Here is a 26,435-nt window from a genome sequence, read left to right as displayed (position 1 = left end):
AGTTTTTTTATTTTTCTGAGGCTTTTGTGGGGAATCTATCCCCTCATGCCCCCCATAGTTACGCCACTGCACTAGCCTCAATCAAAGACACTTAAGAGGCTGTCATTTCACCGTAGAGTAACCCCCACAAGGCGGATCCGATGACCGTTGGCGATTGATCGATGAAAAATACCTCTGAAAATTCGAGCAATGATTCTTCATTTGGCTTTTTTGCTGATGACGAAATGGTCTGGAGGTATCTCGGAGAGTAGTTCTTTCCTCAATGATCTGTACTCTTCGCTCATAACTTTATGCGCACTCTCCATCACCGCTGGTATGTCGTCTGTAGTTAAGCCAGTCGTAGGAATCTCCGGTAAGACTTTGACAATCGCTTTACCTAGGAGTAGATACATTGTTTCATTCATTAAATTTAATGGTATGATTTGAATTTATTTTCTAAATTTAGAATATATTTTCTTTCTTTACTTCATCAATATTATTCGCTTCTCTTTGCAATCGCTATAATTTTATCATATACATTTGTAGGTTTTTTAAAAATCATCCAAAACACGTCTGATATCATTATCTTGACCCAGGATGCTTGTTTTTTCCTTTCTGTGGTTTTGTCCATTTCGTTAAAAAATTAGTTCAGTTTACCGTTAAAGTTCATTTTGCATGAATAAATCCCTGAAAGTTATTTTTTTAATTTAGAAAAATAGAAACTTTAAATTATTTTCTTCCTTTGCTAGGATTATTTTTTTTATTAAAGAAACGGTTAAATCGACGGACATTTTTTATTTAAAAAATAGACCAAGTCTCAAGGCAGACAAAATCCTAACATTTCACAAGAAAGGATTTTTACGTCAATAAAGTTTATCGAGTAAATAACTATTAATGTGGCAATTGTACTGATGGTCATTTCGTAGTCCTCATTTATTTTTTAAATCATCCGTTGGACGGTCAGAAATGTAGTAAAACCTTGATCTCATTGCATGCGTTTTAACTGAACCGAAAACCCGATCTAGTAAGGCCATAACCCTAGCTGGTACATGGATTAGATTAAATATGCAATTCATGACGTGTATAAAAATCCATTTATACGCCTGTGGTAGTTCTCATTATTGTTAAAAACGGGATACAATATTTTCATTACTTTTATTCTTTAAATTTTTAATTCGTTATTAGAAGTAAAGCCTCTATCGTAAGTAAACTAATGGATGGTACCTATACTTTGTTCCACTAAAATAACCTAATAATAAAACCTGAATGAACCTAAAATAACCTGATCTCTAATAAGAGGCGTAATCATGTGTAGTAACTTACCTATTAATTTGCTTCTAAGCGTTTAAGAGAAAGAAATGTAGTATAACCAATGCCGATTTTCTCTTTAATAAGCTATTTTAAGGTGTTTCTACAAGATTTTCAGATGCTAAATACTTCATACTTCAATTGCAATTATTTCCCCGGCAAAAATAGGAAAAGTGTCGTTGTAATTGCACTAGATGAATTCAACATCAATGCAATGAAAATGAATACATAAGGATAAGTATACTTTTTATGGCATTGTGAAATTTCCACGACGGTTAAATTTGTGTCTCAAATTATTGATCCAAGGTGAATGTCATTTCTTGCAAATTCTATACAATGTTCCAGCTTGCATGCTTCTCCATTACTGATCGTAAATTGAAGCCGCGCATTGCATTGAAAGAACCAGGAGACCTTTGTCAGTTACATCACTTATCGTTAAGATGTGCATGTCTACTGCTGGGGGAACACGATGCACAAGTATGTCGTAAGAGAAAATTGCACGAATCGTCCTCTAACGGAACTTGACGGAAAGGATGTATTCTCTTGCACAAATCTCTATCATTAATCGTGGCTCAATCAATATTTTTATATGAGGTTTAAATTGTGTAAATGTGGGAAGTTGAAAGAAGAATGAGGTCAGTAATTGCCACAGACATTTGTACGTACTTGTATTCGACAAAAGGTCGGAAAACGAGGAACGAACATACTAGTAACGTCAAGTATCTGAATTTCCGATTAATATCCTCCTTCAATATAATCGTGTGGTTAACGTCACCAAAAAGCTTCTGTTTTACGCCTCATTTTTATAAGAATGGTTAATTTACTATAGATAAGCAGTTTCCAAATATCGAAACACTCGCGGAGGCGAAGATATAATTCCTTATCATCCGATAGCAGATGTGTCTTACAAGGGTTGTCATAGGTGAAGCATTCGAGTACTTTCACTCCTGTGGATATTAAACTTGATAACGGACGAGAATAAAAATACAAACCACTTCAATGGGAATAATAGGGATAAAAGGACGATTGCAAAGCTCTTTTGATTGCGGATATAGTTTACCGTCTCACGTCTACAGATGTCTATGTTTGATAGCAAATGTTTGAAATTTGTATGCTGATGATCGAGTATGCCTTCTTGTTGAGCAATAGTTTATAATTATGATTTTCTTCTTGAGTTGATAAAATATACTTTTTTCTTTGCGCCCTTCCATTCAAATTCAGGAGGTGTGGGATCACCATCATGTATATTTATAAAAATATCTATGTTGTAGACTCATGTGAAAGATTTATTAATTAGCCACCTCATCTTTCCTGAAGCTTCAGCCATTAAAAAAAACAAATAATATGTAATAACATTCATACCAAAAATGGCGTTTGTGGCAACATAAGGGAAAGCAGTAAATTTTCATGTGTCTATCCTTCGGACAAAATGAGGGTAATATGCTGAAAATTTATTTTGACGTGATTTATTATTATTTTCTCATCTGTATAAGTAAAAGATTTTACTTAATTAAGAGGTGTTGTGTAAATTTCACAATTAAAAAAAATTAATAGAAAAATTATCTTTAACAAATTTTTTACTGAGACGAAAAATGCTATAAGAAAAAAATAAGCTTCATATGCTTTAATAATGCATGTTAGTGCGGTAACTTACTTTTTAAATACTTCCACTAGTGTTGCAATTTTGTTAAATAGGACTTTGGAGTGTGAAAAAAATAAAAATTTTGCATTTGCAAAAGAGGCATTATCACATTATCAAATAAAAAAGTCACGTTTAGTATTACCAAAATTGGATAAATTATTATTAATAGTATAATTAGCGGTAAATATTGTTGTTACACATAAATGTTACATTTATTTATTATGGATGCATTTTTGGGCTCGTAATATCGGTCAAAGGTGAAGCTTTCGAGTATTTTCAAAAACAAAGGGCGTGCGGAATATCGATATTAATTTAGCTTAAATTTACGGATTGCTAATGCGTGTGTAAGAAGTTGCTGTGAATGCACCACCTGAATATTTCTCACATTCGAGCCGATAGTTGTTTTTAAAAATCTTGTAAAAACAAAAAATTTCTTTTTTACCAGTTTTCATTTATCTTTTGGATTTCCATTTTTACTCAACTGCGCCATTAAGACCGAGGTTTAAGTAGGCGGGTATTAAGGAATCGAACGGTGGGCTGGTCACGATGGAGATTTAGGTGTAATTGTTTTGTGACTGGTCTCTCGCGTTCGTATTTCTGACCACCTCGGGTTACTGGTAAGTCCAGAATAGTCCTGCGCTAGTTTAGTACTCCGCTATGATGCCAACCCATCCATCTCTTCAGCATTAATACCTGTTCTCATAAGCACTGAAGGGAAATTGCTTATCTAAATGTTTGAGAGACTATGTTTTACCATTTTGTTTTTGAGTGAAGAAGTTGAAAAAAGGCTGCTAATGAGCGCATGATGTGCACACTTATTCAGAAGACAGACCATAAATAATCCTCTCATAAATATCAAACACAAAGTATAATGCAATAAATGTAATATAAATATACAGATTACACGTCACCATAATGTGGCCAAATAGCCTTTCATTGAATGCAATAAACGTTTCAACATGGTAACCAACATTTTTTATGCATGATTTTGTTTTTTAAGTATGTATTGACCGGGCATTAATTTTTTAAATATTTATTTTTTGTGAAAAATTAACTTCTTTTTCGATTGTATTAATTTTATACACATGTTAATTCAATATAGCAAACTTTTTGGAAAATGGAGTTTCCACTCGCTGAAGTATTCATTTAATGGGAAATATATTTTTTAGCGATTTCGCGTTTGCATAGACTACTGGTGAGTTTTTTTCATACAAAATGAAACCTTCATCTGCGCACACATGACCGACTTCGTTTCTCCCTGGAATCTATTTGTCCTTTCAACGTTAACTTTCAAGAGTTACGTGACTCGGCAGGAATAGATACAAATTCATGAGCACGCACAAATTGAACCACACAGTTCATACATACCTCGTCCGAAGAGGTGCCTCTTCTCGTCAACAAACACGTATGGAGAGAAGACCACGGGAACAATGGGGACACCTGAGCTGATCGCAGCCCGGAAAGCGCCCGTCTTGAACGGCAGAAGACCCTGCTTGCTGTCGTCATCGCCGGTCCAGTTCAAGTTGGCGCGATTCCTCGTCCCCTCCGGGAAGACAAACATCTTGATCTAGAAAGAAAGAGACGCACAACTGTTTAAATATGCATGACCGAGATGCATGCAACCCCATTACATTATACTGGAGACTGGGCATATTTACATGGAAATATCTCTCTGATTTTTGCATTTTTACTCAAAAATAAAAGATGTTAGCCGCCTTACTAAGCTATTGCTTGCCTACCTTTTCGATACCTCCACCGAACAAAAGGCTCCATAAGTTCCCACCGAATCAAATCCGCTCATGTAGTAGCCCTAGTAGCACTAGATGAGCGAATTTGATTCGGTGGGCGATTTTTGAGCGTTTGTGCTGTGGAGATATCGTTTTGTTGTATTTAACTTTTTTCAATTGTCCCCCTCACATTTTTTAAAATTCTCCTGAAATTGGTAGTTTTTTATTAATGCTTGCTTTCTCACCAACTAAAATGGCAATTTCAACCAATTAGTGCTAAATATTATATCTTATTACAATACCTATCGATTTAAGCTATAATATGTAACCTGAAAGATTCGAATTCTGAATGCATTAAATCTGTTAGTATTCCCATGATTCTTCTAATTCCTTGCCTATCTTCAAGTAACATACGTATCTATTTCTGCTTCGGCTGCATATTTTCGCAAACTTAACTCCATTGTCAAATTATCTGAGTATTGACATCATCCATACGATTTAAAATTTATGGATTGGCAACAGTATATTCTAAGGAATTTTTGTTGTTTCATTAATTCCCATCGGTCCAATTTGTGCAGGTTCAAGTGTACCAAAGAATTAAACTTAATTCTTTAAATAATTCCGAGCAAGGCAGCAAAGCATAGAGACTAACTATGAGTAAATAAAATACGTGGAACACCCAACATTTTTATTGAGCGTCATTGAGTGTCTCAGTTTCTAGTTATATGAAGTTACGGAATGCATTGATTGATAGCATAAGTTATCCAGGAGAAAAATTGGTACTGGACTTCGCATAAAGGGTGGCAGAGAACCTGCCTATAATCATCGTCAGTTCCTGTTGATCAGATTTAGATTAAATTGTATTGTCAACAATCTATTTTTTGGGTCCACTTGGTATAATTTTGGCCGAAAATATATCCTGCTGGGATACAGATAGATCTTATATATATCCTGCCTACCCCGTCAATTATAATGAAAATTATTAATACTCGAGTGTTTATGAATTTTTGGAATTTATGCGTTATATTACATAATTATTAGTACTCATTCCCATATTCTATCTACGCAAATTGCGTCTAGAAATTTCTAGATATAAATATACGTCTGGGTTATCTCTCAGAGCTATGACACACTTAATATGAGGATAAGGAAAGATAAGGCAATCTCCCTCAAGGTCACCTGCATGGGCGTCACGATGAGGGATTCCGCATATCGTTGGTACATCTCACTCTAAATCTGATAGACAGCGCCAGACGTCTCCTCAGTCACATGTGTCCTCATAGAACCTTCTATTCTAAATTATGGCAAACCTCAAAGTTGACTCTCCTATAGATGAACAGCTATAGGATAGTAGTCTTAGCAAAGTCTCAAAGAGTAAAGAAATTTAAATGGAACTAACCATCAGCTTTTTTTTCACTTAAATCAAAGGGACCTCTATCATTTGCAATGGATTAATACCTCACGACAAAGCTGCGAAAGCATTTATCAATGTTCACAATGACTAAAAACGAGAATGCTGAAACATTGTTTTATCTCTTTGGACTCTGTAAATGTTAATTTTACATATGTTAACGCACTTAAAAAAATGATTCGACTTGTTTTCCTAATATGTTTTAGAAATTATAATATGCCCTTCAATGGGTTTTAAAGAGAACATTTAATAGTGTTTTATAATTCAGATAACCATGGTGGAATTTTTTAAGCATTCTGAAATTTTTAATCTATGTTACACTTACTAGGAATCTCCTTTTTTGCTCTACATGGCACCTCATTCGTTTTAAGCAAAGATATCCTTCACAATATGAATTAAATAGCTCATAAGATTGCAACAGAATTGTGGGTACATTTTTACATCAGATGTATCGTACCGACCGAGGTTTCAGCAAATAATTGCCTGATTTATAATATTTGACAATGAAAATAATAGTCCAAGTTCGCTATATTTTTGTTGAAATTCACGAGGTTGTTTCCGTGATAACGCTATCTACGCATTACCACTTGATGCATTTTGGTGAATATTGGGAAACACCGGAGCCGGTGAATTTTGCCATAACGAACCTGGCTGTCCCATTTATCCGAATGATTCCATAAATGGGCCTAGAAAGATGTTAAATAAAAAAAAGATAGTTTGAGAATTATAGTGCATTATTGTGCCGTTAACTACTCTTTAGCTGTAATTATGAGACATAGGAAAATTATAATAATTTTTATAAAATTATGGGAAAGCATTACTACTTATGTATATTTATCTGTCTCCGCATTTGGGAATACATATGTGTTTATAGCTTAAGCAGGGGCAAGAGGGACGATGAAAGAAAATACGCGCTGAGGATTATTTCAATGTTGAACGAGAATACACCAATACGGTTTTTAGTGCGAAAGATCCACAGAGAAAAAAATCATTCGCCTTGACCGGGATTCGAACCCGGATCCCCCGATTTCCGGTCGAGTGCTTTAGCCAGTTAAGCTACCGAGGCGTCATTCAGGAAATCGGGGGATCAGGGTTCGAATCCCGGTCAAGGCGAATGATTTTTTTTCTGTGGATCTTTCGCACGATTGTGCATTGCGGGTGACTCCCGTAAAAGTTATCACCGCGGCTAGTCCCGGTATACTTTAAACTTTATAAATTACATATATTCAGTGCTGGGTAAATTTCTCCATTGGATGGCCCATTTAAGCTATTTTCCCAACCTATCCGGAGAAAACTCACGGTAATTCACCGATTAGGTTCTGTTCTTGGAGATTTGTCCCATGGTAGCGGCTACCTCAACCAACTGGTGGCCCAAGTAATCGGAAACAGCTTCGCATAGATGCTCATCATGCTATAGTTTTTTTTATGAAAAAAGAGTAACTCACGTTTTCCTTGGCAGCCCGTTGAGCAGAGGCCTCTATGGAGTAAAATGCTGTTTTCCCTCGTGATCTGTCGACGTAAATGGACCCGGCAAAGTATGCAGCCAAACCAAATGGCCACACAAAGAACACCTCTTTTTTAATCACAGCTGCCATGGGATGAAATCTGGGCCAAAAGTGCATCAAACCTGTGATTCGAGTGAAGCTGCATGAATAACCTTATCATCTACAAACAAGAAAGGTTTAGATTAGAAGAGGGCTTAAAGCGCTTGCAAAACCAGTGATAAATACGTAAAATTTTCATTTTATTCTTATTGTTAGAGAATATTTTAGAAAATTTAACTCTTATTATTTTGATATTGAAAGAAAATTCCCATTCAGGGAGCTAGAGTGAAAGAGAGAGAAGTATATAACCGGAGATTCATTATTTTTATTAATTATGACATCGCAATTAACCAACCATGCAATATATATCTAAAATATCAGTTGTTGCGATGAAATAAAATTACAAAAATACGAAAAAAGGGACTTTAAGAAAGGCACTTGGAATGTAAACTCTGATAAAATATTTCCCGTGTATGTGAGTTACGGGCGCGCAGGTAGACCTGAAAGCAACTATCTACATTTTTAGGCGATATTTCGCTAAAAAGTCATTCATACTTTAGAAAGATACAAATAATTAATTTTGCTTGTAATAAGGAAAGGACTTACGTATGAGTTTCAATATTAATTTATTTAAAACTTTATCCACCTGATTTAGCCACTCCTGAAGTATTAAACCTAGAATTCCAGCCTATTTCATGTAAATGATAGTTTATCTAAAAATGGTTTTTCATGCAGATGCAGAAATGAAACCATGTAATGGGAATACATCGTTCATAGATTAGGTCTGGTGCTGTCGTGGTGCATCTTTGTAGCAAAGGTTGATAGGTTTTCCTCCGGTTAAGGAATTTATCGCCGCCGGCGTACAAGTGGTGGGAAAGGCCGGTCTAGCCATGTTAGGGTGACTGGTCTAACAGTAAACCTATAAAGTTATCCAAAAACAGGGTCATCAAAAAAGAATGGTGCGGTTTCATTAATTCACAATAGGATAGTAGGGATAGGGTAGGAGATATTGTTCAGAGACTGCTCGATTCCTGCTCGAGTGCCTTGAAAGGACGCTTCCAGTGCAGCACTTCGTCCGTCTGATTGGAAATTAGGCCGAGGTCCCCTTGGCGCATTACGTTAGGAATGTGCTAATGTTTCTCTCTTGCCGAGTGACTAATGGCGTACATGTTGAAATTTAGTGATGATGCAAAAATAAATATGTTTGAGACGAGAAATTCGAAAAATAAAATACATAAACTATAAGTTGTTCTGTTTTTATTTATACCGTTTTCAAAACTGTACCATCCTTTTATAATAACCATTTATATATTTGGTTAGTAACTGTCCTGCTTCCTGTCCATGAACTTGAACCAAGGGCGTACCCAGGATCAAAACTAGGGTGGGGAGGGGGAGGCAAGTCATGGTTGTTCAAGTTGAAACTTGGCATGGAAAAGGTGAATGAAACCAACATTTTAAGGGAACTATACCAGCGCTTTATTAGTTTTTAATATTGTTTGCTTGAACAGAAGTACGGGGTGTTTATGAGTGAATAGGGTTTCAACGCTTTATAACATTTATTACGTATAAAATCGTTTCAGGCTTAATTTTGAGGAATAATGCTATACCCACCTCCTATCTTGGCCTGGGTATATATACCGAGAGAGTTTTTTGTTGGATTACCTTGAAAATGACACCAAGTGTCGAAACCATGGTCGGTTAAGTGATAAATAAAATAGTGTGGATATTACCATTTGTGCTTTAATCATTAATATTTATTGCAATATACTTACATTTATAAATTTGATGTGAAATGATTTTTTATAAATAATTTTATACATTTTTAGTGACATGTCTTATACTAATGTCATTTTTCGTGGGTTTAAAGAAAATTTGTTGAAAACTTTCGTTTCAATCCAGTCCTGATTTTCCTGAAAGACTTTTCCATTTTTTGCTTGTAAAGGGGGGGAGCAGCTGTCCCCTCCTGCCTCCAGCCCCTCGCTGGGTACGCCCATGACTTGAACATTGGCGGAGCTATGGAACCATCTTTAAGATACATGATCTTAAATATAAATATACGAACAAGCCACCCGGCATTACTCGGGAAGGTTAGTACCCAGAGAAGTGGAAAACTTGGAATTCATGTTCACATGGCAAGATTTTTAGGTAAAGCAACAAAGTAGGTATGATGATGGTACGCATAAGTAATAGAAAACAATGAGAAAAACTATTTCCGTACACCACTCATGGGATCAGCTTTGACCCCGCTCCACAACTTTCATCGTTTTGTGTATCATTACGTGCGTACACCAAAAAAGTCGTGTAAACGCATACCCCAGCAAAAATGTTTGCACCAATAGGATTAATAGTGAGAATCCTTTGAGTTATGTTTTCCATTTGGGCGTGTCAAGAGGTGTGCCTATCCGGTAGGATGTTCAATCATAGAAGTTTTATTACGTAACGTAACAAAGGGTAATGAGAAAACGAAGCAAATGACTCGTAGGAAACAACCAAAAGTAGTAATGCGGGCTTTGAGACCATGAGGTGAACCTACGTACTAAATTTGGTAGCAATCCGCTTCGCCGTATGGAAATGCATAGCGGACAGACAAACAGACATCCTCTTTTATATAGATATTACTCGACCACCCGGCGTTGCTCGGGAAGGATATAAAACAGAAAAATAGGAAGCTTGGTACTTGAAATTCGTGGTCCAGTGGCGGAAGTTTTATATTATATTAATCTTTTGATTGTCAAGAGGTGTGCCTACTCGACAGGATGTCCAACCACAGAAGTTGTATGACGTGACGTAACAAACACAAATGAAAAAACAATGCAAATGACGCGTTGAACGCAACCGAAAGTAGCAGTACAGGGATCGGTAGCATGAGATGCACCTATGTACTAACTTTGGTCGTAATCCGTGCAGCCGTGGGGAAACGCGAAGCGGTCAGCCAAACAGACATCCTCTTTGTTAGACGTGTATAATGTATATATGTGTACATATAGGGATTGAATTGATTTTGACTGAAATGGAATCAGTATAAGTATTAAAACGACTTAAATATCTACAAGTAGACCGGTGTCGGCAGGCACTCACCCAGGGAATCAAGGGTGCTTTGGTGGTTACCGATGAGCACGACTCCCTTCGGGCCTCCGCCTTTACCGCTCCGACCAGCCAGCTCATCCAGAAACTCACCACCTCGCATTTCCCATTTCACACCCAGCAGGAACGAAATAAATGTTGCCACCGGACTAGTCATCCTAGAAAAAAATAAAACGCCATCAGTATGCAGAATCAGCTGGAAGTTAAAACCATCTCTCTCCTCCATAACTCATCTAGAAGTTTTCCCTCCTCGCCTATCCTACTTAGATCCACTTTGTCGATCCTCTATCTCTTTATCCATTTCTGGACTCAGAACGTCAATGTCTATTGTAGCTTTCGTGCACTCTTCAGAGCAAAAGAAGGAAGTGTTTCTTAGTCCTCAGGTAGAGGGAGGTTTTATGAAGAACGAAGCACAAATGTACGGAATATTCCACGAATAAAATTTACTTATTCGTAATTCTTTGGTGCGCATAATGATTATGGTCTTCTAAAAATAAACTCCATGAGACTGCAATGATGACTTTTTGGAAACAATGAGAAGGCACTAAAGCTTATGTTTATTTACTTCATCTGCATGTAGAATATTCAATGGGACCTTCCGCTGGCCTTTGTGATATGAGAGAATTGTTAGAGGAAGGCACCGAATTTTATTCGAACCGTGATGATACGTTGAATTCTGCTCTATAATGTTAATTTCTATGTTTCTTAAACAAGAATATGATTATATTCACAGACTGTTAAAAAAATTTATGCGTGGTCTGTATAGCAATTTGTTGTTGATCATAGCTTTGCATTATTGCGATTCGCAAAGATTTCGTGCATCTATTATGGTTGAATTCGGGGGCGGTCTGGTAAGGTCGGCTGGTAGGTGATCGCCCAGGGCCCCGAAATTAGGAGGGCCCCACAACTCTCGCGTCCATCGTGAAGCGCATATAAAATGCGTGATAAAAAAGACAAATTATTTGAACCAATTATTTTTTGCAATTATATAATTCTAAGTTTTCATTAGCAGCTTTATTTACAGTATTCTCAGAGTAAAGCTATGTATTAAAAAAAGTTTAAAAAATGAAGGCTTTAGGAGATAAATGATAAAGTAGCGCTTTTTTGAAAGGGCTATTTTTTTATTTCAGTACATTTTCAAAGTACGAATTCACTAAATAGATAATACAACAGCAATACATCATTCAATTTTATAAGCTGTGAAATTATAACTTTTCATGGTATTTCTTACGGAATTGCTATTTCTTATTAATTTTTATCTATCTTTTAAGAGCCAGAATAGCGTCAAAATCCATTTTTGGGCATGCAATTTTCTAAAATTTTCCGGGGTGAGACCCCCAAATTCCCCGGTAAGGGGGGCCCCATCATGAGCCCCAGCCGAGGGCCCCCAATTCCCACAGACCGCCCCTGGTTGAATTAAAAATATGAAACTTGCTGGAAAGTCAATAATTCAAATTTTATTTATCAACAAAATTAAGGTTTATACTCAAATATTTGATTCGATTTCTCTTTTTACACTGCAACATGGAGAACAATGAAGACATTAAACGGAAAAAGTTCTGAAGAGTGTTCTATAATTGGCAATGGAAACTACACTGAGGGTAAGTTAAAGGCGTTTCTGTGTTGCCTTTAACGTATTTTACGGTTTTGATTGACCAAAAGAAACTCGATAAATTTCGTGGCTGATTTTCATTTTTATGTCATCATGAAAAAGGGCATAAAAGTCAAAGCGTCTGGAAATAATGCAGTGGGATTACGCACTCTTAATATAAGCATATCAACAACACATAGAGGAAAAGGTCAGATGGTACAGCGGTTATGAAAGCGTTTGATTGCATCGAAAGTCATTTCTTACGCCTCCTGTGACTCAAAATTGCACTCTCAAGAATTCACTATCTTATCAGCATTTCTACGTAACTGGAAATGATGAATTCTTGAAAGTTATCTTCATGCGTTATCGATAACATTATTTAAGGCACTTTCTGAATCAGAACTTCTTATCACCAACCCAATAAGTACATGAGGAATTTTTTTCTGAATAAAACCGTAGCATAGACGATAAGAATGATACATCTTTCTAGCAGCTAATATGCACCCACTCTTATCGCATTAATGAGAGAACAGTGATTAATAAGATGGATGTATCTGTCATTCAACTGATATCGAATATGATAGCGTGGGAAAGAGAAATTTATGTGGCAGGCTGATCAAAGATTTCCTTTTCACTACTTACAAAGGGTTTTGAAGGCAAAAATCATTATTATGATCTGAAAAATCGTAAACAAATTTGGTAACTGAAGATGAGGAAAACTACAAATAAAAACTCTTAAACAACAATGTGTCAGCAGCTGATGTGAAAAAAATGATAGTAAAATGATGAAGTGATAGGATATAGGCCATGTGATAAGTTACTGCAATATCCATCCATCTTGGAGATAAGCCAAGAAAAAATATACTTGTACGTTTCAGGGCTAAACCGCAAGCGATATTAATCCGTGTGCAAAACAGGAAATTATTATCGAGTGCGGTGAACATTCTTTCTCAAGAGGAATGATGCAGATAAGAGGTTTAATAATAATGGCTTCAAGGTTAAAAGTGAGGGGAAAAAACCTAATCTTATCGTCGCATCGTATTTCAGTAGCTTTTACAACTAATAATAGAAATATTATTTTATTAATTGAAGGTTGAAATTTAATTTGGATGAAAAATCATCAGCTATAGTCACTGGACCCACTGAAAATGTGCGTTTTCATACTTCTCTGGAGAGTTAGAGAAATCTCTGGAAATAGGTGCTAGTTGAAATGGGATTTGGGGTCGACGGTTGCGGTTCTTTTCGACGTATTCAGTACATATATGTAGAAGTATGGCTTTCACAGGGTGTTTCAGTACCTTTGCTTCTAACTCTTTAGGGTAGATATATCTTGCAAAGGGAAACCGTTTTTGTCTGGTGACCACCATTCTGCAACCCATTGGTTTAGAGATACAAATCTTTATAGATAAGGGCTACCTGGCTGGTGCATTGTGCAAAAAATGATACCAAAAGAAACACTTTTGGTACCTACATTTTTATTTGAAAGATGCTAAAATTGTCTTCCCTGAACACGATTACTTTCCTAATGCATTCCATCATAGCGGTGAAATCTCAGACATTTTTCGGATTTCCTGTAAGCAATGACAATGCGTTCACTCTATTCAACTATTCACTCTTTGCAACTGGGATGACATAAGGTGTATTAAGAAAATTACGGGAATTTTTTTAATTTTGCGGGTTTGGTTGGTCCGATTGTCAGTTTTTGTATTATGTCGGCATAACATGCTCCTGAAGTCTTACTGGCATCGCTTTTTCATTAAAAAATAAAACTATTAAAAATATCGGTTTATAGAATTGATAGCAACTAGTATTTTCCGTCGAATTCCGATTTTTATTACACCCTGCAAAACTTTGTATTAGATTGCAAGGAAACTTATAGATAGGTTTCCACCAAATTTACGCATGCGAATTTCAGGATTTTTCTTTCTTTTTGCAGCCAAAAGTATTAACAAAAACGTTTTGGTAGCCTTCGTATCATTTCGGTGTTTGAAGGCGTTTGAAGAAAGTTTGAAAAACATCTTTATTCTCTCTTTCTTCTCTTCCACCTGTAGTTTATATTTTTTTGAATTAAAGATGCCCCGAAAATCGCAAATTACACGCCAACATCTGATGCAACATTTATGAATAAGTTTAACTCTTTTTCAAGCATTAATAATTTTAATGAAATTTGCTCCCATAGTGTGAAAAATTTCTTTTCCCTGAGGATACCAAATGATGAAAAGTTTCTTCTAGGGGTTGAGGATTGTTTTAATCTCCATAGTATTTTCATTAATTGAATATTGATATTCGCTTGTTATCAAAAGTCAGAAGGAATTAACTAACGAGTCAGCCCCATTTAGGTGAAGAAACAACTGAAATGTTGCGCCATTATTATTAATTCGCCATTCCTAATAGTTCATTTGTGAATGTACACAACGTTGTCTTCGATTAATTCAATCGTATACGTTGAAGAACGTATACGTAGAATATTGTAAATAATTCAATCGTATTGAATTATTTACAATGTTCTACCGCTACACTTTGATCATAAAAATTCATTTCCATGAAAACAGGTAAAAAAAGAGGATGCAAATATCTGGTTTCTCTTCATTCAATGATTGAGGTAATGATTGAGTTTCTCGATTTTACAAGGTTCCTATACCTTACCGTCATCCTCGCAGGCACTTCTATTTGTCTTATTTAAAACGGACGTAATTTGATAGGATCACTGATAACATAGAAAATGTATCACTGACTTTCTTGTTAAATGCAAAATTTCCAGCTAAACTGGAACAATCTCCACCGGTCCGGCAGTTTGAGAATTTTTTGGGAATGAAAGGGAGTATTCATGAGCGTAATTTGTGGGTTGATGCAATTTGAAGATCTCCAATCCGGTACATCGATACATTGCCAAGTTTCACTAGCCTCAGAAGTAAATCTGGCCTTCGGTTCACGAAGAACAAAATAAGTAGTACGAGTCTACCGAAGTCGGCAAACGACAAACTTATAACTTTTCCTAATTTTTATCATAAACCGCTTATTAATTTAGGAATAATGAAACATTTTATACGATTGTCTAAAGTTTCTATTGAGGGGTGGTCAATAAAGGAGTATTTCGTTCCTCGTTTGGATAATTAGGCTTGGAACTTAACAAGGAAAGTCGGAGAAACTAATTATTTTGTATGTTGCAAATTATACCAGTGAAATTTAGTCGTATGTCTTCGTATAAACAGCACGTCCAAATTCCTCGAATTAGATTTTTGACGTCCTACAGTATGCCTAACTTTAAACCATCACACCTCACTCGATCGAAAAACAATAATCGAAATACAGTCCAAAGGCGCTGTTATCAAGCTGGCCTACTTAAGGAAATGCGAAGATCATCTGGCATGGAATGATTGATTGGGTATTCATTGAAGTGAATCACGATATTATGGTGATACCGCCGATGTTAGATAAATCGACTGTAGGTTCGAAATATTTTTTATTGCTTAATAGTTTCATTTTTTCAACAAATGCAAAAACATAATCAAAAAAGGATCGAGTTTTAAATGTCTCTTGAAAAGTTATTATTTTTCCTTTTATAGTCGTCGAAAAGAGGAAAAATAAATTTGACAGCTTATTGTCGAATTCAATATAGTCAATTTTGAGATAAATATAATTTTTCTTCAGTACCAATAGCGATTTCTCCAAATGAGCGTGGATTGGGGAATTGAAAAATGCGAGATTACTAGAAAATACGGTAACTTACTCGCTTAAGGCAGGGGAAACGGGAACAAATCAGCTGGATGAGAAGTGTTAGGATTAGTTTCAGACACCTCGATTTATCAAATAGAGATAATCATCATCACAACAATCTTGTCAACAATCCTAAGAGTGAGTTGACGCAGCTCTCCACTCTATTCTCCCGTCAGATAATCTTTTCACATCTAATAAGTATTACTTCTCCTTCACATCCTTCCCTATCTGTTCCATATATTTAATTCAAGGTCTTACTTTTCCGTTCTTGCCATTTACTCGTCCTCCGACGATTGTCTTCAACAGGCCATCACGTCACGTCATATGGCCAATTAGTTTGTTTCGTTTTGTTATCAAGGTTTTCATGATTCCCTTCTCTCCCACTCCTATTAGAACTTCTTTATTACTAACTAGGTCGACCCATTTGATCCTCATCAGTTTTATGTCGTAACATATTCCGAAGGCCTCCACCATTGATTTCTCTGCTACAGTCATTGCCCATACCTCTTCTGTAAGGAAGTATATTCCAAACGTAATGTCTGATAATTCGATTCCTTACTTCTATCTTAAATTTCCCGCTGCAAGTAGATCTTTCTTTTGATGGGATACTCTCTTCGCATGGGAATTATACAAATAATTTCTTTCTTGCTTCTTCCATCGCATTCTGCTTCCCAAATTACACAACTCACTCACCTATTTCAGTTTCTGATTCTGTAATGACATCTATTTTATCGGAAAAATCAAATTATGCCCGTTTTTTCTCCGTGGATATTCCCTCCTGATGCTTTTTCTTGGATTTAATTATTGGCTCTCTCAAACGTTGAAAAATACAGGTAACCAAGCACAGCCTTGTCTCAAACCTTTCCTGGTTCTTGTTTCTTCACAGCTGGATCCTGATTTTATAGCTGCTATTTGTTTTTTTTGTAAACTGTAGATGATGCTCCTGTAACTGTAAAGAACTCCAATTGTCTCTCAGGATATCATGCATTGAGTTCAAATCCACGTTGTCAAATGCCTTCTCTATTATACAAACGAATCTAATGCGAGCTTGTTTTTTTTTACCATTTTCTTCTTTATGACCAGCCTTAGGGACAATATTGCCTCTCTGATTTTTCTGAATCTTGCTCTTCTGCTCTTCGTTCATTTATTCTCTAGACATTCCTTGTCAGTATCTTGGACCTAAGCGCTGTTACACTTATGGTCCTAAAATGCTCACAGTTTTACGCTCCTTTCTCTTGAGAATCGGGAGTATAATTTTGCTCTCGAAGTCCTTTGGTATTTAACATGTTAAATACACTTCACTTATAATTTTGTACGCCTGGTTATAGGTCTTATCTCCTGCATTTTTCATTAGCTCTGCTGGAATATCGTCAATTCCAGATCTTTTATTCTTCCAAAAATCTCTTACTACCCCTTCCAATTCTGAAAAAAGTGGATATTGATGAGATGTGGCCCCCATGATGTCTTTATCCACTTCCTTTTCGTTTTCTTAAGGCTTTCGTTCTCAGACTGTTTCCGAGGTGTAATGCCTTCGGATATTCTTTCCATCTCCTGTTTTTGTATTAGTTTTCAATCATTAGTTGTCCATTTTTGTCCCTTTGAGTGTTACATCTTTCGCTCATTTCCTTAAAGTGGTTCCTCACTATATTGCCGGCGGCCTCAAATTTTCCGTGCCCAAGGTTGCTCTATATACCTTCTCAGATCATACCGTTCGCAACCCGGTGGACGAGCTGGGTGGCTTTAACCTTCGCCGCGAGGAAAAATAAGTATCTAGTAAAACTAAGATGAAATGAAAGAGATAAATTAGTAAGCCATTAGAAGAACTGTAGTGAAAATTTGTTATTTTATAAATAGTTTCATATTGGAATAACGCAAGGAATTTAAATGAATTGGACACAATTCCGTATGACAGGGTATTTTATCTCAACTGGGGATAGTCTCAAATATTAGCAATGCACCAACGTAGTTGTTCTATTTCTCATATTTTTATCCATTCTCCTGAACGGCTTGGCTGTAGATCGTGACAATGAACTGGCCGGAGCCTTAAGTCACATTCTATATCAAGGTTTGGAAAGAACTGCGAAGTCTAAGTACGTCCTTTTGTCATGGAAAATAGCTGAATATTAATGATTTCCTCATTCAGACGTACTCTGCTTGTACAGCATTCATATGTTGCTTTACCCAAACTCTTTCAATTGAATGAGCTCCATATTGCTTCCCTCAGTGCGTTCATCAGCACGTAGACGTTGCTGTTTTCCCGGAACACCGCTTCCTCTTATTCTAATCTCTTCTTTTTCATAAAGTTATCTCGCTAACTGAAGGCTATTGATTTTCCACCTGGTCAAACTTCCCACGAGGTCCACACCCTAAATCAACCTAGACTCTATCCCGAAATCCCTCGTCACTCATTTGTGGCATTTTTTAAGTGTTGCCCCCCCCCAAAAATTTCTGGTACCCCTCCCCCCCCCCAGAAATTCCTCGAACTTCCTCCGAACTTATCCGCAGAACTTCTCCCGCCAAGAACTTTTCGCGCTAAGGTTTTTTCGCGCAAAGGATTTTTTGCGCAAAGGGTCCCTGTAGCAAAGTGCCCTGTCTCGCAAAATCCTGTCTCTGGAAAATCCTGTCTCTGGAAACAGTCTCTGAAACAGCCTCCGAAGCAGCCTCCGAACCAGCCTCCGAACCAGCCTACCTGCAATGCAAGACTTATATAGGACTACTGCGGAGAAATACTTCTCCTTGGCAAGCAAGGGGAAATCGGTGCTAAGGCCTTAGTTGCACTTGGAGTGAGAAGTTTTACCATTGTCCTATCACAAACTCTCTCTCCCTCCAACACCTCACCCCAGTATCTCCTTCCCCTCCATGTGTTCCAATGAACGATTCCTCTGATGTCTCCAACCCAGAAGTTGAGGGGAAAATTCTGGGTGCTGGCTGTTGTCTCAAAACCAGTGAATGGTGTTTTGTGGAGCGGCCGTTTCTGCAGGGGCAGTGACGCATCAGTGGGCGGTTGTTGAATTCGCCTGGCTACCCCTCCACTCCCTGGAAGAAGCCCTCCCCTCAAATGCTGTCTCGCCTTGCATAGGCAAGCCCTCTTTTCTGGTCGAGACCTGCTGGGAGTCACATGTCTTGTGAGCCATGAGATTTTTAGAGCAATTTTCTGCTGGTAATGTTTCCTTTGGGATCATGAATTTACTATCATTGTTTTCTGTAATACTTCTGATTTTTTGAATACTCTACTTTGAATAGATATCGTACGGTAATAACTCGTAAATTATTTTTGGCTACCTTTTTCTTGTGAGCTGTTTTTCTTGTTTGTGGAGTCTTTTCCCTGATCCAGCATGTGACCGACGGTTGGAGTATTTGCCCTGTCTGGACTTACGTGAAAAATCAAGCAGATTTTCGACGTAACGTTACACATTGTTTACTGATAGACATATAGGTACAATCCAACTTTGAGTCACACTACCCTATCATTAATTTGAGTCTAGAATTTATATTTCCATTCGAACTTAATGGTCAAAAGATAACATGCGTGGCGAATTCAATGTGAGCATAAAAAAATGAGTTTTTTTTCGCTTTGAAATACCAAAAATGGCCATTTTTATTGCAATAGAAAATACTATTCGTTATTTTACATATCGTTGGCTAACAACACGTATCTCAAATTCGGCCGGTTTGGGACAGTATCTTAAAAAAGTGTAATGACATTAAAAAAGTAAAATACAAGCAAAAAACAACTCTTTCTTTGCAAATGAATGCTTCTTTTTCAATTTCATGAACTTTTGGTTTTTAATTTCAGTGTACTAGTAAAAAAATAATCGTTTTTTTTTGCTCTCCTGAAATGCTGCTATATTTGAGATACTGGTGGTTAGAACTTAGCCATCGATATTGTATTCCATTATAACTGTTTATAATGCTTAGCAATAAGTTATAACATGTATGTTATCAAAATGGCGTCACATGAGAAGTGCCTGGACTGAGAAGGAAAGAAGCAGGAAAAGAGCAGGAGTAAGAAGCAGGACTGAGCTCTTCATTTTCGTTAGCAGCATTTATCGAGCAAAGAAAAAGTGACGATGACATTGATTACCACACGCATACTTCGGGTTTCTGTTTGCGTTTGAAGTCATGAATTCAAAAGCACCCAATACCGGTATTTTCCGTTTAACATCGTCGCTTCAACTGAATGTTGGTCAAAAGCGCTCATTAAAAGGAAACAGGAAGCAGAAAGAAGCTATTATGCGAAACACTATAGTAACAATAGCAAGTGAATCTGCGCACAAAGAGTAGGTACAAGGTAAGGGCTAAGAAACAGCAGTTACACGGAATATAAACATTAAATTTCAAGGATTAGTTTCCGACGAATCTCCGATTTATTAACGAATTATCACTGAAATTAAATCAGAATACAGACTATGATTTAAACCATGATGTTAAAACACGAATTGAAATTTGGCATCAATTATATACACTTTTGATGCAGAATCCATAAAAATAAATTTTGTTTAAGTTTTTTATCTTAACTTAATCTTTGAAAATGTTGATAAAACCTAAATCTAATGAAGGAAGATGCAGAACAAGACTTAAAAGAGTCCAATAGTGTATTGAAAGTTGGAGATAATATTGAAAAATGGATTAGGAGTAAAATATTCCACGCACTAACCGAAATGTCGAACCAGAAGATGTTGGTAATTTTAAAACAAAATTCCGCGATAATCAAATCTCATAAATGTTAATCCTGTTTTATACGAGACACATTATGGAAAAACCTTAAGCACACAAGAACTGCGTTAAAAAATGTATCGGGTTAAGACGTGAATTGCACGAACGCATGCGCAAATGCATGTTCAAAAGATGACAAGCCTTTTTTACACGGGGCGTGTATTTCCACAACTCAGAACTACATTTCTCTCAGTCTATTGCGTGAAATCATGGACGAAATTAGAACAAAGTTAGAACTACATTATGGCGTGCAATTGCGCGAATGTACGGGCGTCATTGGAACAGGGGCTTTTTTGCCTTCTCACGACCACGCATTCTCGAATGTGCTGTGGGAATTCACCTCTTTACACGACGCACTTTTGATTGCCTCTTCGTACACATGTCAGATTGAACGAGCCCCGTATAAAACGGCCTTAACAATCTTTAATATGGCCCAGTTAAGTAGAACTCAAGGGAAACGATTTCAATTTAAAAAATAATTAGTTTCCTACGGCAGACTTACGTGGATAAATACATTTTAAAGCTTGTTATGCTAGAGAGAGACTTATATACAAGACAATGTTCTTAATATAAGATATGCCAATGGAATCAATCGCGATATTTACTGGTATTAGGCTAATTCCTTCCGGTATTGTAGTTCGCATAAAATTTATCTTTACTAAAGTGTGTACTTTTTTCATTTATTCACGCAGCCTTCTGCACAATAGATTTCCAATTAAATTATCTGTTCAATTCTCATTCAATAAAGTTGAGTTTAAGGGGAATAATGTATTGGAAGTGTGGTGGTGAACTATGTGGTAAACAAATGAATGAATTCCGACTTTGCTCTATTGCATAATATCGCCAAACGTGATACTACGCTACCGATATTTTATCTAAGTTCAAGTATATTTTATCAGCCAAGGTCATTTTATTTCTTTTCCGCAAAAATTCTTTGCTATCAGGACCAGCCTTAACCGGAACATGAAACAAAGCGTGTTTGAAGTTGTTTTTAAATAATATCACTCCTTGCCAAGCTCAAGTAAATAGTAACACCGGTTACTGAAATTCCTTCAGATGCAGCAGTTAGGCTTTTATGGTGTGGCAGTGGCCGAAACTTTCTAAAATTATTTTTTTTAATAAAAGGGATGGCAATTTTAGATGAATAAAGAAAATTAACTGGCCTTTGGGAGATAGAATACAAAGAATAAGGTGACTGGAGTGTTTAAATGAAAGCCATAAGACGAAAAAAATAAATGGAAAGATAAAAAAAATCTCCATAAACTGCCAGTAGTCGCATCCAAACCCAGAAAATATAAGCCGGTACTTAAGAAGCTATGAACAACTCAACATAATCTTCATCGACAATCCGTAAGCCACAACTTCCGCTTTCAATCCCTCAACCACCTGTTGACTCTAATTGTAACTGGTAGAGTTAAGATGATGCATCATTTCTTATCGACCAGTCTTTATCCTAGAGTTTACCTAGTTTTAAACTTACACTACTTTCTTTTAGATGAAATATGTCAAAATTTCCATCTCTTTCTGAAATATAAAAGTTTCGCCGCATTAAAATCTAAGAAGCGATTTTTTTATGTGTGCTAAAAGTGTAAAATCTGCAAAGGGTCCCTTGAATTCCGCAACATATAGCATCAATTTTAAACCAGTTATAAATCGGGAAAAAGGCAAAATACGACCGGTGACAATGAGCCATACGTGCTCTTAACCAAGGGAATAACTTTAACAAAAGCTAAATATGAGATTATTTTGTGCGTTGAATTTTCTACCGTCAATAAAATGTTTTGATATCTTATGAAGACCTTAAAAATCCCTGAATTTGCGACGGCGTACGTTCCTGGAGTCAAATTCTAGTATCGATCTTTAACAAATAATTTTCCAATGGTGACTGTACAACGAAAATATGTTTGATCCTACAAGAAAGCGCAGTATAAATTCATGCATTTACATGGGAAGTCACCTTCAGTTGTACGACCTTTAGTTGTGCGACTTTTCCAGTTGTACAACCCAGAAAGCCTAGCCAAGTTGATCTATTTACACGTAAATCAATCTTAGTTGTGCGACGCCGCTTATTTGTTGACAGAAATTTCGCGCGTCCCATTTAGTAGGCCTACAGTGAATTTTCCAACGTCTCGTTTCAAGTCAGCAGTCTTTAGTCAAGGATTATTTTCAGAATTCTTCAGCATTCAAGTATTATTTTGAGCCCCATCTTAATGTTTTAATTCAAGCAAAAAATGCATTTTATTACGTTTTTCACATACTGATTAAACGTAATAATAATAAACGAATATATTAATTTTACCATCAAAAACGGCACAAAGGCTTTTACATTGGTTGTTTTCCATAAAAAATAGCTTAAAGATAACACAATAAATTAAAAAAATAAACATTATGGATTTGATAGTGGTGAATTGTTCAGGTGGCATGTTATTCATATTAATATAATAGGTTACTTTTAGAACTTATGGCAGAGAAGCGCGGAAAATTTCTTTATTTTATTTTTTTAAGAAAAAATATTTATCAGTAATCGTGTTGATCATGAGTACACAATAGGTTGAGTTGCAAGGTACAGTTAATGTTTTTTTAAATAATTATTTGTTTTTATTCTGTCGCAGTAGTTCTGAACTCCAGATATCTTAAAATGGAATAATAATATCGCTTGTTGTATGATTTTATCTTGAAATTATGGTAAATAGGCTTCCTTAATCTTATTTATCACTTCGACAACGTTCTCCCTTGCACGAAGTTTTTGGAACGTCGAACAACTGGAGTTCCACTGTATCTCTTATGAGGATGCTTAGAAAAGTACCGTCATGAAAGTCTGGATAAAAACGTGGATTATTAAATTCGAAGCACAAAAAACCTATTTTTTATGGCCGTCTGTCGATTTGGTACCTACAGTAGGAAATATTGAAATAAATCTTGCAATTTTGTACGATTATGAAATTTATTACGACCTAGGCTTTCATGTCACTACATCATCTTCACCCTATTCATCATCACCTTGAATATGATGTGGTAAATTCGATCGATTCGGCTTTTACTTTGTGAAAATCCTTATTGAAATGCAAATACACAACCCTGGTAACTTTTCACTGGAAAATTATTTATTGGTACTTATAAATATAATATATACCGTACCAATAAATAATTTTCCAGTGAAAAGTTACCAGGGTTGTGTATTTGCATTTCTTGATGTGGTAACATTGAAACCTAGGCCGTAATAAATTTTAAAATCATGGGAAATTGCAAGTATTTATTTCAATATGTAAAAATTCCACTCCATAACGTTTGAATCTTCAAATTTTATACCACAATAGAAAATATATATCTTGATATGTTCATGAAAATACCGTGCAATTCGTGTCTCGCATCAACCTCCTTGAAGTGCGTGCAATACTTACAGAGCGTTTACAACATTCTTCGGCCGCAGAGGAAATATGACGGCGAAGGCGATGGATGCGAAGGACATGATCCCGTAATAGAGTAGGAAACGGCCGTGGAATAGCAATGCATTTCCCTTTTTCCTCTTATTTTGCAGCGCCACGCCGATCACCAACAGGTAGAGCACGAGGGACGCGAGAGAGATTACACATAGAGAAAACACGGGATGCTCTCGGCAGAAAGCACAAAGCCACTTTGCAGGGTCCTGGGACGTCTCTTGGGCTTCGGGCAAGACCGCAGATCCCTTCGCGTCTTCCATGACTGTCGCGTGCGAGGTCGGGCCCGTTATTCCGCGCGCTTCGAACGCCAGCCGTGAACTGCTTGATCCACCGGCTAGCAGTGTGCACGACTCTCCCGACTTAATGAGAGTCCGAGATGCGATTACGCTACGGGAGGAGGAAAAGAGAGGGGAAAGTGTGGTGTTTACAAAGAGAGCTGCGTGGGAATGATGCAATGTTTACGAACGGACGACCCTGCATCGCACGTCCCGCGGCTTGAGGACGAGAGGATTGGAATGTGCACTGGGATCCGAAGATTTACTGTGAACTCTATGTAAAAGTTTGTCCTGAAGTATTGCGTCAAGGACTGTTGAGTAATCTACTGCAGCAGAGGACACGGGGTAGGTCCTTAGAGAGTACAACACACGAGCAGGGGCGCAGCTAGGAGTTAAGGCCGGGGTGGGGATATGATATATCCACCAGGATAAGCGGTAGGTGCGAGATTAATAAATTGCGGAATTTTGAGATAAATGGTTGAAAATTGTGAGTTTTATGGCTTTCTGAGGGATATGTTATTAATCCGTGCACTATTCTATTAGTAATATGAATACAATTGAGTAAAATGGATTAAAATGAAAATTTTCTCTGAGCTCTCGGGGGGGGGGGGGTTTATCCCCGAAACCCCTCCCCCCCTCGCTGCGCCACTGCACACGAGGCCCGGGAACCAAGTACTTCTACTTGCCTCACATTCCGCGATTCCGTCTTTCCATCTCCCAACGCTCGCTCTCTTTTCTACCGAATTTGTTTAACTCCATGGCTTCAAAAATTCCTTCCCGGGACCTATTTTCCTCTACCACTATTTACAAATCCACCCTGAAATGCCACATGAACAATTCACCACTGTCTAATCCATAATGCCCTTTCTTATGTTCAAAAATTTTGTTTTCTATTTGTTTTTTTATTTATTGTGTTATCTTAAAGCTGTTATTTATTAAGGAAAAACAACAAATTAAAAAGCCTTGTACCATTTTTGGTGGTGAAATAAATGATTCGCTCAGTCATCCTCGGGAGGGGTATGGAGAGGAAGGAAAATAAGGAAGGAAGCGCCGCGGCGATAGGAAGCACGCCGACGCGACGCCTCTGAGGTAAGGAGAGGGTTATAAGGGAAAGGATTGGGAATCCCTATCAGGCAGTCTCTGCCACCGCCGGGAATTGAACCAGGCCCATGGGATAGAAGGCCAGTACTCTAGCCACCAGATTTCCAAATACATGATTGACTTGGTTCGGAGTAAGAGTGGAGGAAATTAGAACATTACTTTGTGAAATACAGAGCTACATACCGGTGTATTGCAAAAATTTCTTGTTGCTCAACCAGTATTCCAAGTCTCTTAAAATTGCGATTTCCTTAAAGCATCACCATAGAGTAAGTATATTCTTACTCTATGGCATCACACATACCGTGACTGGGGTCTACCGGATTAAAAGCCGCACTGTGGTCGAAAAATTTGCTGTTTATCCATGTGAGTGGGACAAGAATTTGCATAGCATATACAATGGATGATTGCCAGCTATTATGATAATCGGATATCCATATGACCATGGAAGACGTCATTTTCGAAGTTCATAAATCATCATTGACGACACGATTACGCAGCGGGGGAATAAACGAGGGGTTATGCCCAAGGGCGTGCCCAGGATCAAAACTGGGGGGGGGGGAGAGGGGGCAAGCCATGGTTGTTCAAGTTTTGGGTAAGATTCATGCATGGACAAGGTGAATGAAATCAACATTTTAAGGAAACTGTAACAGCTTTTCATTAGTTTCTAAAATTATTTTCTTGAAATAATATTGATTTCTTTAAAGAAATTTGCTGTTTTTGCTTCTAGGTGGAGGGGGGCAGCTGCCTCCTCCTGCCCCTATTTGGATAAGTCCATGGTTATACCTACTGATTACAAACAAGCAAGTGTGAGCAAGGTACAATTTGAGGGTTACATTGGCAGCTACATCGGATGAGGGCCCAAGGGGGGCCCTTCGAAGGATTCAACACACCGGGGCCAAG

General features: G+C 37.1%; 1 protein-coding gene across 1 annotated transcript; it reads right to left on the bottom strand.

Annotated features, from left to right (window-relative positions):
• LOC124165675 (1-acyl-sn-glycerol-3-phosphate acyltransferase beta-like) lies at positions 1 to 24,518 on the bottom strand. Its single transcript, XM_046543154.1, has 5 exons — positions 24,121 to 24,518; positions 10,690 to 10,853; positions 7,513 to 7,694; positions 4,298 to 4,496; positions 1 to 376 (listed from the first exon to the last, which is right to left on the bottom strand). The coding sequence occupies exons 1-5, from the start codon at positions 24,417 to 24,419 to the stop codon at positions 198 to 200; spliced, it is 1,023 nt and encodes a 340-aa protein (XP_046399110.1). The 5' UTR covers positions 24,420 to 24,518; the 3' UTR covers positions 1 to 197.
• Positions 24,519 to 26,435: the final 1,917 nt, after the last annotated feature.

This window comes from Ischnura elegans, chromosome 9, assembly GCF_921293095.1.
Source record: "Ischnura elegans chromosome 9, ioIscEleg1.1, whole genome shotgun sequence".
NCBI lineage: Eukaryota > Metazoa > Arthropoda > Insecta > Odonata > Coenagrionidae > Ischnura > Ischnura elegans.
The sequence above is the reverse complement of the archived record's forward strand: the minus strand, read 5'-3'. Positions and strand labels throughout refer to the sequence as shown.

What these genes read in the sequence shown, in the direction of transcription:
- LOC124165675 (XM_046543154.1), bottom strand. Translation starts at nt 24,419, where the DNA reads ATGGAAGACGCGAAGGGATCTGCGGTCTTGCCCGAAGCCCAAGAGACG. An exon ending in AAGAATGTTGTAAACGCTCT is followed by an intron (nt 10,854 to 24,120) that starts GTAAGTATTGCA and finishes ATTTTTTTCTAG; the next exon opens with GATGACTAGTCCGGTGGCAA. An exon ending in AAGCACCCTTGATTCCCTGG is followed by an intron (nt 7,695 to 10,689) that starts GTGAGTGCCTGC and finishes CTCGAATCACAG; the next exon opens with GTTTGATGCACTTTTGGCCC.